At 42.6% G+C, this 14909-nt stretch overlaps 1 protein-coding gene across 1 annotated transcript in view; it reads left to right on the top strand.

Annotated features, from left to right (window-relative positions):
* The window catches only part of HSPB8 (heat shock protein family B (small) member 8), a 74469-nt gene extending 67383 nt beyond the window's left edge, over positions 1 to 7086 (top strand). The window contains exon 3 of the mRNA XM_073625491.1: positions 5912 to 7086. Coding sequence (XP_073481592.1) covers positions 5912 to 6071 — 160 coding nt within the window. The 3' untranslated portion in view covers positions 6072 to 7086. The remainder of the gene's footprint in view (positions 1 to 5911) is intronic.
* Positions 7087 to 14909: the final 7823 nt, after the last annotated feature.

The raw sequence follows: 14909 nt of genomic DNA, 5'->3' as shown, positions 1-14909 counted from the left end.
TCTGCTTTTACTCTGGGGATAAAAAAGTTTTTAAACACCAGCTCCACCCTATCCCCCCATCCTTTACTACTTCGTTTTGCTTTTTTTTTACTTATCTGTTTCTGATGTCTTCAAGACCAGGTAAGCATATTGCAGATTAACAGCGGAATGGACATTGGCATGCACATAGATGCATGAACGATGTATTAACAGTGCACTCACATGCAGAGAAGGGGCAGAGAACTTAGCATGCACCAAGTTCCCACCATTTTTCAGCATGGCTAAGTCAATGGCATCCTGTATATGCATTAAACATATTGGCATAAACTGAGGAAGAAATGTGTTTTTTATTTATTTTTTGGGGATATTTATTATAGCAAAAAGTAAAAAATATTGCTTTTTTTTTCAAAATTGTCTCTCTTTCTTTGTTTATAGCACAAAAAATAAAAACCACAGAGGTGATCAAATACCACCAAAAGAAAGCTCTATTTGTGGGGAAAAAAAAGGACGTCAATTTAGTTTGAGTGCAACGTTGCTTGACAATTGTCAGTTAAATCGATGCAGTGCCGTATCACAAAAAGTGCTCTGGTCAGGAAGGGGGTAAATCCTTCCGGGGGGGGGGGGGAATAGTTAAAGAGGTGTTCCAGCCTGGGGAAAAAAAAATAAAAGTCAGCTGCTGACTTTTAATATATGGACACTTACCTGTCCAGGGAGCCCGCAATGTCGGCACCCCAGCCGATCTTCAGATCATCTGTCGGGAGCTGCTGCCACTATCTCCACTAAGGGAAACCGGTAGTGAAGCCTTCCGGCTTCACAGACGGCTCCCTACTGCGCATGCGTGAAGCGCGCTGCACTTTCTAATTGGCCCAGCTGCGGAGGAAGGAGGAGGGGGCTGAACTTCCGAGGGACGGCGCCGTCTCCCGGAAGTGGGGACAGGGACCTGTCAAAAACAGGTACCTGTTCCACCCTCCCCCATGAAAGGTGCCAAATGTGGCACCGGAGGGGGGAGGAAGGACATAAGCGGAAGTTCCACTTTTGGGTGGAACTTCGCTTTAAGATGTTCCCATTCACATGCATATCTGCTGTTTCCCATAACATACAAAGTAAAAAATGATTAGAGATGGTAAATATTCCATTAATACACTGCACTATTTTACTCCTGGCAAGCATATGGGTTGTTTGCATCTAGGGTCAATCATCTGTCCTCAACCACAGGTAATTGCTTAATGTACGATTACATCCAAACACGTGTGGACAGCTCTGACCCATATTAGCCTGTTATTGCTGTTTACAGGCTGAGCGCTGCAACTATTCACATTCACCTGTGAATCCAGCCACAGCTGGCATTAAAATCCTGTGTGGATGAGGTCCTGATTTTCTTTTGCCCTTGATGATTTCATACTGCTATCATATATAGAACTCTAATGCCGTATACACACAGTCAAACTTTTCGACAACAAAGGTCCAACGTTCTTTCTGACGAGTTACGACGGACTTTCGACAGACTTTCTAACGACCGGACTTGCCTACACACGATCACACCAAAGTCCGACGGATTCGTACGTGATGACGTACGACTGGACTAAAATAAGGAAATTGATAGCCAGTAGCCAATAGCTGCCCTTGTGTCGGTTTTTGTCCGTCGGACTAGCATACAGACGAGCGGATTTTTCGACCCGACTCGAGTCCGTCAGAAAGATTTGAAGCATGTTCCAAATCTACAGTCCGTCAGATTTTCATCCGAAAAAGTCCTCTGCAGGTCCGATGAAGCCCACACACGGTCGAATTGTCCGCCGGACCCAGTCCGTCGGACCAGTCCGGTCGAAAAGTCCGCTCGCGTGTACGCAGCATAAGGCTGCATCCACACTAGCATTTTTTTAAGCTCCGGGAAGCTATTATGAGCATGTTTTTCTGCTCCTAGCAGCTAATAGTGTTATACTATGTGTCTACACACACTATTTTATGCTAGCATTTTTCAAGCTTCAGTGTTTAGGAGTAGAAAAAAAAAATTGGTTTTGTAGACTTTTTGGGAGCGTTTTCCCACCAGAAAAAAAAAATGCTAAACGCTACTAAAACGCTCCTAACAGCTACTAAAACGTTACTACAAGTCAGCACAAAAATGCTGTTATCAGCATTTTTCATCCAGCTTTTTTCTAGCGTTTTTTGAGCTTTTAAAAAACACTAGAATACATAGGAAACACCAGGATAAATGAATGGGTGAACCTTCTCAGTAGAGACACAGAAAGCAATACAAACTTGACAGGGTTTCTAACCCTTTCCTACACTAACACAAAAGAAAAATAGCTTTTACGTACATTTTGAATTCTGACGGGGCTTTCAGGCACTTCCTCTTAGCCTAGTTTGACAAGGCTCTGTCCTTGTCTCCCAGCTGTGGCTGTTTCTGACTTACCTAGTCACCAATCCAGTGATCTTTTTTCTGGACTAAAGTGATATTCAGCAATATACAACCCATTTCATGTGAGTCAAGGGGGCCAATGCTGCTCTTCCTGCCGTGGGCTGAAAGGTAAATGCTGCAGAGAGCGGCATCGTGTCATTTTGTGGCCCCATGCTCTGCAGCATTTAGGATCCACTAGGAAAAAGGATCCATGGCATCACTGGATCCAGCTGAAGACTCCTGGAAAAAAGGTAAGTATTTTGAGTTTTATTGAAGGCTGCACTAGTGCTCATATGAGGGGGCAAATGGAAATAAATCTAGAGCCCCAAGTTGGTCTTTTAACATGTAACCCTTCATCAGATTTCTTTACATTAAAAAGAAAACTTTAGCTCCTCCATTCTTCTGTATCAACTGTCTTATGAGAATGAAACCATATATACACTTTATTACATTCATATGAGAGTACAAACTTCAAATATTTATCTGCTTTGAAAAGGATATAATGTACTTTTGGCATTTCATGAAAACATGTTTTTGCTAGTGAAATGGTTCTATTCTGTATTGTAAAAATAAGAAAATGGCTGATTTCCTACATTGTGGCTGGGTGAGGGTTTGTTTGCAATCTCTACATGTGGCAGGCTATCAGTAAGATTTGTCTGCCAGCGGTGAAATAGCTGGATTTGCTGGTGTATGGCCATTCTTTTTTTATCTGCCCTAAACAATCTGAAAATAATTGGAAAAGGAATTCATTTTCGCCATTCCCATACTCTGAATATCTCAGCTAAACCGCATAAAAATGTTCTGCATTTCAATGCCCATTTACACTAAAGTCTCCATAATCTGCCTCTTTACTGTCAGTAACACTCTATGCCAAGCATATGCCATAAAACTTTATAATATGGATTCATCAGACAATTACACTTGTATGAAACTGGCAGTCAGCAGACAAAGAACAAGGAGTAGATGATAGGTTTCATTGAAGTTTCTACAATGGAGACAGGATCATGATTCATATATTTAAATGGAAATTGTACCTCTGAGTGAAAATAAATATTATCATGCAGAAGTGCAAAAGAAACACCTTTTAAGTCTATGTGACTAGTAAGAGAGACATATTAATGTGGCAAGACACATTATTATTGCTGTAGTTATACATAGGTCTCATTGTGTGATTTAGAACAGTCCATTATGCCATGATGGATGCATACACATAATTTAACGATCACACAGTCATACGAATGTTCATGGTTCAACACAGACCTGGCCTAGCCACACACAGTTCAGTTTCTAGTGAAGGGACCATGCCTCAGAGACTGAGATTATTTTTTGCAATAAATACAAACAAGAGCAAAAAATGTTTTTATATATATATATATATATATATATATATATATATATATATATATATATATATAGCGTCATTAGCCACTTTTCCCTCCCTGAGAGTCCACTTAAAGTATAAGCTTACTTGATTTTAAAATGTTAATAGTAAATGTTCTGCCTGTGAGTGTACACTACACAATGCCTACTATTGCCTTCATTATTTTTTGTGCCCTTATTTGATTTAGTTTCTCTCTGTTACTGGGCTGGATTTCTTACCTAAGCTCCCCCATCTATATGGTCCAGCATTTACTAGCCAATTAGAAACTCATACTGGTCCCTGGGAGGGCAATTGGCGGAACTTAGCCATGAAGTCAAAGGAGGTCAAGCCCCAGTAACAAAGTAAAGCTGGAGATGAGCCTTTTCTGGGTAATGAAAGTAATTATGTGCATATTGTAGAGTTTGTTCTTAGGTAGAGCGTGTACTTCAAGACTTAATGCATAGACTCATTTTTGGAACTATTTCCTTTACTCCATAGTAGATTGAATGACTTCTTCCTGCTCGTATCCACAAGTAAAAGTGGAGGCGTTGAATTCTATTCGCCAAGTTAAAAAAAGCTGTCTCTCTGTGGCAGTCTTTAGCTATAAATGATAATATAAAATATAAAAAATGCAAAAATAATTGCAATATATGAAAATAAAAAAGGGCTGATAATGCTATTTCATAATACCCCATCAACTAAAATAAAAATGTCTGTGTGGAAAGACTAAAAATATCTTACTACATGGAAACAATTTTTTGATGAAAATCTTTTAATACAAAAGTGTTTTCCAAAGCAATGTAAAGCAAAGAAAACTAACAACATCAGCTACATAGTAAGTGTCCCCATCTGTTCTCCCCATAATAAGGCATAATAAAATTGCAACCCAATTTATGGATTTGTATACAATGCTATGGATATAATATACAAAGCTCTTATTTTAAAACCTGGTAAAATGTTATAGTACCTCTAGTGGAGACAATGGGGTTGATTTACTAAAGGCAAATCCACTTTGCACTGCAAGTGCATTGCAAGTGCACTTGGAAGTGCACTCGCTTTAGATCTGAGGGGAAGATCTGAAATGAGGGGAAGCTCTGCTGATTTTATCATCCAATCATGTACAAGCAAAAATGCTCTTTTTTATTTTCCTTGCATGTCCCCCTCAGATCTACAGCGACTGCACTTCTAAGTGCCCTTTTAGTGCAAAGTGGATTTGCCTTTAGTAAATGAACCCCAATATATTGCAAAGGAAGAGACTTGGAAATGTAAAGACTTTCCTTGCTTTTTTCAGTTTAAAGGCAATTTGGAATGGTGCATATTGTGTATTCTTCCTGTTCAGTAAATGTCAAGTTTAGTCCGTTGGAATGATGTTCTAGTATACTAAATCACAATTGTACCTGTTTCACTTACTTCTGCTATAGGCTATTCTGAAGACACACCTATGGGGAATAGCAAAGATTATTAAGAAACAAAAGAACAAGTGTAGCCTCTAACCTCTGGGTACCCTCAGACTTGAGCATTGCAAAGTAGGCACCACACAACTAGTTGTTTTTTTATTATGAAGGGTGGGGGCTTAAATCGTAGGTCACTGTAGTCTGCAAGATCTAACAACTCCTGGCAGAATTGATTGTTGGCTCTACCTTTCCTACCTTCTTCGTGATTCAATTGGCCCATTACTGTGGTTTTCAGAACATGGAGAAGGCAAGAGCATTAAGGTTTAATGATTACGATCTCTGAGCAGGGGTAAACCAGATTAGAGCATCCTGGGATTCTGATTCTAGGTTCCTAACCTGGGATTTTAGGAAAGGTCTTCAGAGGAGAGCAACAAAAAGTATTTACAAGAACTGCTTAGTTTGTAACGCAGCCTGTTACATACCTTAAGGTAATGACAGGTATGCTTTATGCAAACAGTTACAAAATATACTATCACTGATGGAATCTTGTAAGCCTCTACATATCTTGCCCTATTTTATCATATAAATACTGTATGTTCACTGCTAATTTACGTCATTGGTTACATATTTTTGGTTTGAAAGATTATTATTACATTTTCTTCAAGACTGTGGTTTATAGGCAGCTTTAATATGCCACTAAGTATTCCTTTCAATATTATACAATGTTTGTATTTTTGTTATAGGAATACTACTAAATTGCATATTCTGTATCTTCTCTTCCAGGTTGCCTCCAGAAGTGGATCCCCTGACAGTATTTGCCTCACTTTCTCCAGAAGGTCTTCTTATTATTGAGGCTCCTCTGGTCCCTCCGTACCACCAGCAAGGAGATGACACATATACCTATGAGCTGTCTCTTGACCCCCAAGAAGTCGCTTCTTCCTAAACTTTATCATCTGAAATATTCTCTGGAGAGTCTCTCTAGTATTCCATACACAGTTGCATTAGTGACCCAGTGGATTTGATTTCTTATGTTTCCTTTTACAATATAAACCATTTTTGGATCTCCACAACTATAGACAACATCTGGAACAAAATGCACTAGATAGGCTTTAGCTGTAGTAACGGCAGGTCTGTTTTGATTTATTGGTAATATGGATTGGTGTTTTATATGTAGGCACACATGAACAATTTTACCAATATAAATATAGAAATACATTAGTTTTATCTGTATACTGAACATATTTTTTATGAAATAGGTGTGCCATTTTTACAAAAAGGCTGTCTTTGATTGACTGGAGACAAATCTAATCCTATATAGAAGTTGAGGATAGGTTCAATTTTATTTATTTGAACAAGCCATGCTAGGTATGCAGGTGATTACATATTCTAAAGCAGGAACCCACTAAACCATATAATCCTAACTCTGCAAATACGTAGTCTGATGCTAAAAAAAATTAATAGAAAGAAGTTCTTTAAGTTTACATTTTTTAAGAAATAATATTGTATCTATTTCATGACTTCAAGATCAAAATTATCATACAAGACTACAAAATTATTTAAACACTATTGAACAAAGGCAACAGTCACAAGGGCATTTAAATATAGGTCTGTATCCATCAACATGTCAAGTTGTGAAGCAAGGCCTATACAAGCAGTTTACAGGTAAATAATGGTTACAATAAGCCACTCAAGTCATAATTTCAGAAAATAGCAGACCAATTTGCAGCACAAATGCATATTCTTGAGGTCTTACATGCTCTTTAACTTTTGTTGGTATACTTTACTTGAGATCACAAAAGCTGAGCTTTTCCATTGTGCACTGTGGAATGACATATACAATTAGCTTACCTAGTGTGTGAAATAAACTAGGTCTGTATGTATATTCGATTTTAAGGGGTGTTCTTTTTCATTTGTTTGTCATGCAAAAACTATGGAGATTAAATATTTATAAACTTTAATGGAATGTGTCTGTGGTTTTTATTTAATTTGACTCAAATGATAATTAACCAGTAAATTTCTTAAGGATTCTGTTAAGCAATACTTGACTTTAAACTTGGCCACATTGCATAACTTAACTGAAAAAAGTGAAAAGATTTGAACCAAGACATAGAGCCCAGTTCTCAAAATACAATGCATGCTTTCAGTGCATTGTCATCTGAAAACTACTCTGCTCAATACTAAGAGTGATTACAGAATGTAACGAATAGGGTGTACTGAGTACAAAATTCTTGATGCTACAGAAGGGGTGTCAGCCTTGAGACAAGATGGCTCATAGGTATAAGTTGATAGTAAATGTCAGTCAACCAGGAGACTGAATATGGAAGAACTAGCAGTCCGGCAGATAACCCACTAAAGGGGTTTTTGTCAAGTCAAAGGGAAGAGATATGGAGAGCAAGAGCAGAAAGAAAGGGGGGGGGAGGGCACTGGGGAAGGAGCTAGAGAAGAAAGGAAAAAAAAAGGGGGTGAGGGTTAAGTTAGGATTCGTTTTAAGGGGAGATGTCCATTAGTCATGAATATTCCATGGTAGTTTGTACAGTAGGTGAAGCCACCAAGAACAAAGGGTTGTTGTGTGATATAGAGATCATTTCTTCTTCTATCTCTGCTATTTTGTGAAGTCTATAAAACCATTCCCGGATGGAGAACCAAAGCAATGGAACTTAAAGCTAGCTTGTGTTATGGTTTGGAGTCAAGCTCGGAAGCCAGTAGCTAGAGCAGTAGAGAGGCATTCACTGACCAGCTGATAAGTACCAGCTGATAAGTACAGAAGCAGTTCACCTTGGCGGAAGACACAGGCTCACCTGAGGTTCTGAGTATTAACCGTTGTTCACCGCTTTTAACCATTGTTAACCGCTGCAAGTTACCCAGATAGCAAGCAATTGTGCTGCAAGTTTGAAAATGACTATTGCTTGCCAGTCTTTACAAGTTTGTTGCACAATTGAAGCAAGTCCGCATTGCATGACTCCAGATTAACTTTCTTTGCAAACATTCTGAAAGTCTGTTGCAAGTTCTGGTTCAGTTATGTTGTGCAATAGTCATCCCACCACTGTGACTTGCAGAACTCTTGCTGTAGACTCACCAATGCAACTTTGCTCTTGCTAGAGACTTGCCACACAAATTTCCTACAAATTGGAAAAGTGTCAACTAGAACTTGTACTTCAGGTGCTCTACAAATGTACAACTTGCCAATAAAAATGTGCAGCAAGTTAACAGACTTACAGTTCAACACAATCATAAATTTGTGGCAAGTTATCCTTGCTATCTGGGAGGTTATTCCTCAAGAAAGGTAATACCCATTGTCTACAGAAGGGTAAATAAAACCCCAAAATGTAAAAAACTCCCTGCAACAAGCATATTACATTTACAAAAGATGCAATTACATCTAGCGCATGAAGATCATAAGATCCCCTCTGGCTTAAGCTGTCCCTCAAGGGCCATACCTCCTGGCACCACTTCTGTATGCAATGGGAAAGAGAGGTGAACATCTTCTTGTGCTCTCATGTCTTTTGCCAAGATCAAGTATCATGCCCACTGACCTAATGATGTCACCAGGACAAGGCAGGGTCTCTGGTGCAATACCTAAGCAAAACGAAAAAATAAGCCACTGTCTATTATAAAAGCCTTGTATAAAAGTTTATAAATCCTTAATAGAGTGTGTAGACCGATAGTCATAGTACAGACTAATGCCCCGTACACACGGTCGGATTTTCCGATGGAAAATGTCCGATCGGAGCGTGTTGTCGGAAATTCCGACCGTGTGTGGGCTCCATCGGACATTTTCCATCGGATTTTCCGACACACAAAGTTGGAGAGCAGGAGATAAAATTTTCCGACAACAAAATCCGTTGTCGGAAATTCCGATCGTGTGTACACAAATCCGACGGACAAAGTGCCACGCATGCTCAGAATAAATAAAGAGATGAAAGCTATTGGCCACTGCCCCGTTTATAGTCCCAACATACGTGTTTTACGTCACCGCGTTCAGAATGATCGGATTTTCCGACAACTTTGTGTGACCGTGTGTATGCAAGACAAGTTTGAGCCAACATCCATTGGAAAAAATCCTAGGATTTTGTTGTCGGAATGTCCGAACAAAGTCCGACCGTGTGTACGCCCTATAACTCCTACTTGTATATATGTATATACATTATCTCACAAAAGTGATTACACCCCACACATTTTTGTAAATATTTTATTTTATCTTTTCATGTGACAACACTGAAGAAATGACACTTTGCTACAATGTAAAGTAGTGAATGTACAGCTTGTTTAACAGTGTAAATTTGCTCTCCCCTCAAAATAACTCAACACACAGCCATTAAAGTGATTGTAAGGGTTCGGTTTTTTTTGTTTTTTTTAAAAAAGCAACAAACATATCATACTTACCTCCACTGTGGCCCTGAACCTGTTCTTCTAGGGGTCCCCCGGCGGCTCTCGCGGCTAATCCCCACATCAGATAACCCCCTAGGAGAAGCGCTCTCCAGGGGGATTACCTTGCGGGCCCGCTCCCAAGTCCAGCTTTTGGCATCCATAGAGGCCGAATGCAGGACTCGGCCCCGCCCCCGGCACTCGTGTCATTGGGCAGAGAGACAGCGCGTCCCTGTGGGTCAAGTTCCAGGGCTCAGGTAAGTAAAACGGGGGGGCTGGGGGGCCGGTCACTGCCAGGTGTTTTTCACCTTAATGCATAGGATGCATTAAGGTGAAAAAATATGTAGGTTTACAACCCCTTTAATGTCTAAACCGCTGTCAATAAAAGTAACTACACCCCTAAGTGAAAATGTCCAAATTGGGCCCAATTAGCCATTTTCCCTCCACGGTGTCATGTGACTTGTTAGTGTTACAAGGTCTCTTAAATTTGTGGTAAATTTGCTGTTATCGCTTTCACTCTCTCATACTGGTCACTGAAAGTTCAACATGGTACCTCAGGGCAAATAACTCTGGGGATCTGAAAAAAAAGAATTGTTGCTCTACATAAAGATGGCCTAGGCTATAAGAAGATTGCCAAGACCGTGAAACTGAGTTGCAGTATGGTGGCCAAGACCATACAGCGGTTTAACAGGACATGTTCCACTCAGAATAGGCCTCGCCATTTTCAACAAAAGAAGTTGAGTGCACATGCTCAGCGTCATATCCAGAGGTTGTCTTTGGGAAATAGACGTATGAGTCTTGCCAGCATTGCTGCAGAGGTTGAAGGGATGGGGGGGGTCAGTCTGTCAGTGCTTAGACTAGAGTTGTCCCAATACCGATACTAGTATCGGTACCGGTACCGAGCATTTGCAAATGCTCCAATGCTTCACCCGATACCTGGACAGTCAGGGTGATCGGTGCGGAGGGGGAGCTACAAGCACCAATAACCCTGTATAGACTTCAATAAAGCCTGACAGCCGTTTCTCTGCTTCTCTCCCCCCCCCCTTTCAGCTACTTTAGTGAAATCTACACAGCGGCGATCAGTGCTTGTAACTGCCCCCAAAGCCACACCGATCACCGCTGACTGTCCCTGTATGCTCCTCCAGTCCCCCTCTGTTCTGCTGCTGTCCCCCTCAATGTCCCCTCTGTGCTGCTGTCCCCCTCCATTCTCCTCCGTGTCCCCCTCCATTCTGCCCCCCTTTGTTCTGCTGTCCCCCTCCGTTCTGTCCCCCTCCATTCTCCTCCATGTCCCCCTCCGTTCTGTCCCCCTCCATTCTCCTCTGCTCTGCTGTCCCCCTCTGTTCTCCTCCGTGTCCCCCTCCGTGCTGCTGTCCCCCTCCGTTCTTCTCCTCTGCTCCCTCGATCTTTCAGGATGGAGAGCGGAGGCAGGAGCCAGTAAATCTGGCTCCTTCCTTTTCCGAATGAACAGTCAGTGATAACTGACTCTGTCCATTCACATAACTGAAACATCGTAACCTGTGTTTACGATGTTTCACTTTATGAATGGAGAGGAGCCTCTGTCTCCTCTCTATTCATTTTCAGTGCAGATGAGGCTGCTGAGAAGGGAACTGGGAAACATGTGTCCTCAGTCCCTTTCCCTGTCTCAAAGGTGAGATATCTTACCAAAGCCCCCCAACAGGGCTAATAATAATAAAAAAATGAATTGCAATAAATAATAAAAAGAAATTAATTGTAAAAAATAATACAAAATAAAATAAAAAACACACTGACATTGTCCACTCCCCCCCACTTAAAAAAAAAAAGAAAGCATTGTTAAAAAAAAAAAAAAAATAAATTGTAAGAAATAATTAAAAAAAATCATTGTAAAAAATAAAATTGTAAAAACAAAAACAAAAAACTACTGACACACGTGCCACTGTCACATGACATTAAAAAAAAGTATCGGTAATCGGTATCGGCGAGTACTTGAAAAAAGGTATCTGTACTTGCACTCGGTCTTAAAAAAGTGGTATCGGGAGAACCCTAGCTCAGACCATACGCCGCACACTGCATCAAATTGGTCTGCATGGCTGTTGTCCCAGAAGGAAGCCTCTTCTAAAGATGATGCACAAGAAAGCCCGCAAACAGTTTGCTGAATAAAAGCAGACTAAGGACATGGATTACTGGAACCATGTCCTGTGGTCTGATGAGATAAAGATAAACTTATTTAGTTCAGATAGTGTCAAGCGTGTGTGGTGGCAACCAGGTGAGGAATACAAAGACAAGTGTGTCTTGCCTACAGTCAATGGGGAAAAAAACACCCTTTAGGTTGAATCAACACATGTGAGAAAATGTAAAGTTAGATCTGAACGGTTCGTCAATATGATGGGCTTCCTCCCAAGTAGCAATAAACAGAGAGTACAAAAAAGAGGGATTTAGGGGCCAAGATGGTCCCAAGAATGCCAACAAAGGGAGAAGCTGCCACGTAATTGGATCAAAATACAAAAAAAAACTTTATTGAAACATATGCATGTAAACACAGAGTAAGGGATCCCACGTCTGTGGATCAAGTCCACAGAAGTGGGGTCCGTTCCTCCACAGTATCAAGGGACCAATAATAAATATATGCAGCATAGGTAACACAGCAGTTCATAACCCCATCATGCATCTGAAATTGAAGCGCTAGTGTGGTGTGGGTGATAATCGTGATCGCCCGGGGTGGTGAACTTAAAGTATATGTAGTCCCCACCTCAGAGCTGTTGACCGTGATGGACACTGCCACACTGCTTCCATGCCAGGTAGCGCTATATAGCAGGGGGGTTGAGAGGTATGGGGGGTAAGAACACCGTAACACAGGGTCTATCCATAAACAATTCTTACCCCTCTAGACGCTCTGTATTGCAGCCGACCAGGTTCCTCCGCCCGACCGACAAGTGTGGATTCAGGTGCCGCTGCTATCCAAACACACGTGTGACTTCCGGCAAGGAGGATCAGCTGGGGCTTCCTGGTAGATGTGCCATTAGTATGCTGTGTGCTCACTGGGTGGATGGCCACTAGAGGGCTTGTGTTTCAAACGTCCACAGTAGTGCTGCTGCCAAGAGTGTCCATACATCAGGGAGCAAAAGTTAGGAACAAATGATAGAGAGCTACCTTTGGGGTGAGGAGAGGGGTGGAGGGGAGAGACCCCCAGCCTCGGCATCGAATTGTTGATGCGTTTCGTGCTGTAAACCCAATTTGATGCCTTAGACACTGGGGGTCTCTCCCCTCCACCCCTCTCCTCACCCCAAAGGTAGCTGGGGTAAGAATTGTTTATGGACTGAACCTGTGTTATGGTGTTCTTACCCCCCATACCTCTCAACCCCCCTGCTATATAGCGCTACCTGGCACGGAAGCAGTGTGGCAGTGTCCATCATGGACATCAGCTCTGAGGTGGGGACTACATATACTTTATGTTCACCACCCTGGGTGATCACGATTATCACCCACACCACACTAGCGCTTCGATTTCAGATGCATGATGGGGTTGTGAACTGCTGTGTTACCTATGCTGCATGTGTCCATATTAGAGTCGATTTGCATGATCAGTGTTCATGATGTTATCTGCTGGATACGGTTATCACCACTTATGGAGGAGATATCAGGCATCTTGATTATACCACTGCATGATCAGGACTTGGACTACATTTATTATTACTATATAACCAGCAGTTGTATTCGGTGTGTCTGAACGATCCCCTCTCAGACGGGGAGGACTACCATACGCCCAATAGGGATACGGGTGCATATATTCACCCGGTCATTTTTTACCCACACGTGAATACTTGACTACCGGTCTGTACTCCCTCTGGTGGACATCATCCTGTCCAGCATACCATTAGACTCATTCTTTTGATCAGCACCCTGGGGTGGTGGTGGGGGAGGGGTAGGCTGTCCCACCACCGTCTGATTTTAAACACAACGTTGTTCATTTTATATTTATTATTGGTCCCTTGATACTGTGGAGGAATGGACCTTTCATGAAGATCCTGCCAGTAATCGGCGCTTCAGGTGCACTGGAACACAGCCACGGGCACTACCGCGCCTGTCACACTCAATCTATTTAAACCTGCCTGTCACACTCAATCTCCGCTGTCTGCTCTACAGCGTTCTGTGTGCCAAACCTGACCTGATCTGAACCCTTCTGTTATCTGACCTGGCTTCCTGTTGTGACTATCCGGCTATCTGCCTGCATCTGACCCCCTTGGCTTGCCTGACCATTCTCCTGTTTGATCCCTGGTACCTCTGCTGTCCACCCAATATCGACCACCGGCCTGTTTGACCATTCCTCTGCCTGATACCAGTATCCAGTCTGTTACCTGCTGCTTGTTCCTGGTTCCAGTCCAGCGTTCCTGTATCCAGTCTGTTACCTGCTGCTTGTTCCTGGTTCCAGTCCAGCGCTCCAGTATCCAGTCTGTTACCTGCTGCTTGTTCCTGGTTCCAGTCCAGCGCTCCAGTATCCAGTCTGTTACCTGCTGCTTGTTCCTGGTTCCAGTCCAGCGCTCCAGTATCCAATCTGTTACCTGCTGCTTGTTCCTGGTTCCAGTCCAGCGCTCCAGTATCCAGTCTGTTACCTGCTGCTTGTTCCTGGTTCCAGTCCAGCGCTCCAGTATCCAGTCTGTTACCTGCTGCTTGTTCCTGGTTCCAGTCCAGCACTCCAGTTACTGCCTACTTATCTGCTGTGGTTCCTGGTTCAGTCTGCATTCCAGTCTCCAGTCTTCTCTTCAGTTCCTGGTTCCAGAGGTTTCCACCACTCCTGAACTTCTGGTGACTGTTGATCCTGCCAGGCACCCATACCACTCCTTACTCCTGTGTCCTCTGTCTCCATTCCAGAGGAACAAGAGTGGGAGCCATAGGGGAGGCCTCCCTCTGCACTTCAGGCTCAAAACCTACCAGGTAGGTGACAGTAGCAGACAGCCATGTCTGAGCCTGAGCAGGGAACCTCTCCCATGGAGGAACTATGTGCACACCTTGCAGGATTGACTGAAGCAGTCAAAAATCTGCAGCAAGGATACACCCAGCTGGAAGAATGGGTATTAACTCTGTCTAACCCTACCGGGGCTCAGGGAGTCCCTCCTGCTCCCGCTTCTTCAGTTGGGCCTTCCTCAACGGTGGTGATGCTCCCTCCAGAACCCAGAGTTCCGACACCTGAACGATTCTCCGGAGATCGACATAAATTCAGGGCCTTTCGCAATTCCTGCGAACTATTCTTTGCTCTTCAGCCACGTACCTTCTCCCTGGAGGCTACCAAGGTGGGCTATGTGATTTCCCTACTTACAGGCGACCCCCAAACCTGGGCCCATCGCTTCTTGGAGCAAAAAGATGTATCCCTGACCAACCTCACCACCTTCTTTGACGCGTTGGCCCAGTTGTATGAAGACCCCCAGCTTTCTGTGACTGC

The sequence above is a fragment of the Aquarana catesbeiana genome, linkage group LG01, assembly GCF_042186555.1.
Source record: "Aquarana catesbeiana isolate 2022-GZ linkage group LG01, ASM4218655v1, whole genome shotgun sequence".
In the NCBI taxonomy this organism is placed as follows: domain Eukaryota; kingdom Metazoa; phylum Chordata; class Amphibia; order Anura; family Ranidae; genus Aquarana; species Aquarana catesbeiana.
Note: the sequence above shows the minus strand (reverse complement) of the source record. Positions and strands in the feature narration are given on the sequence as shown.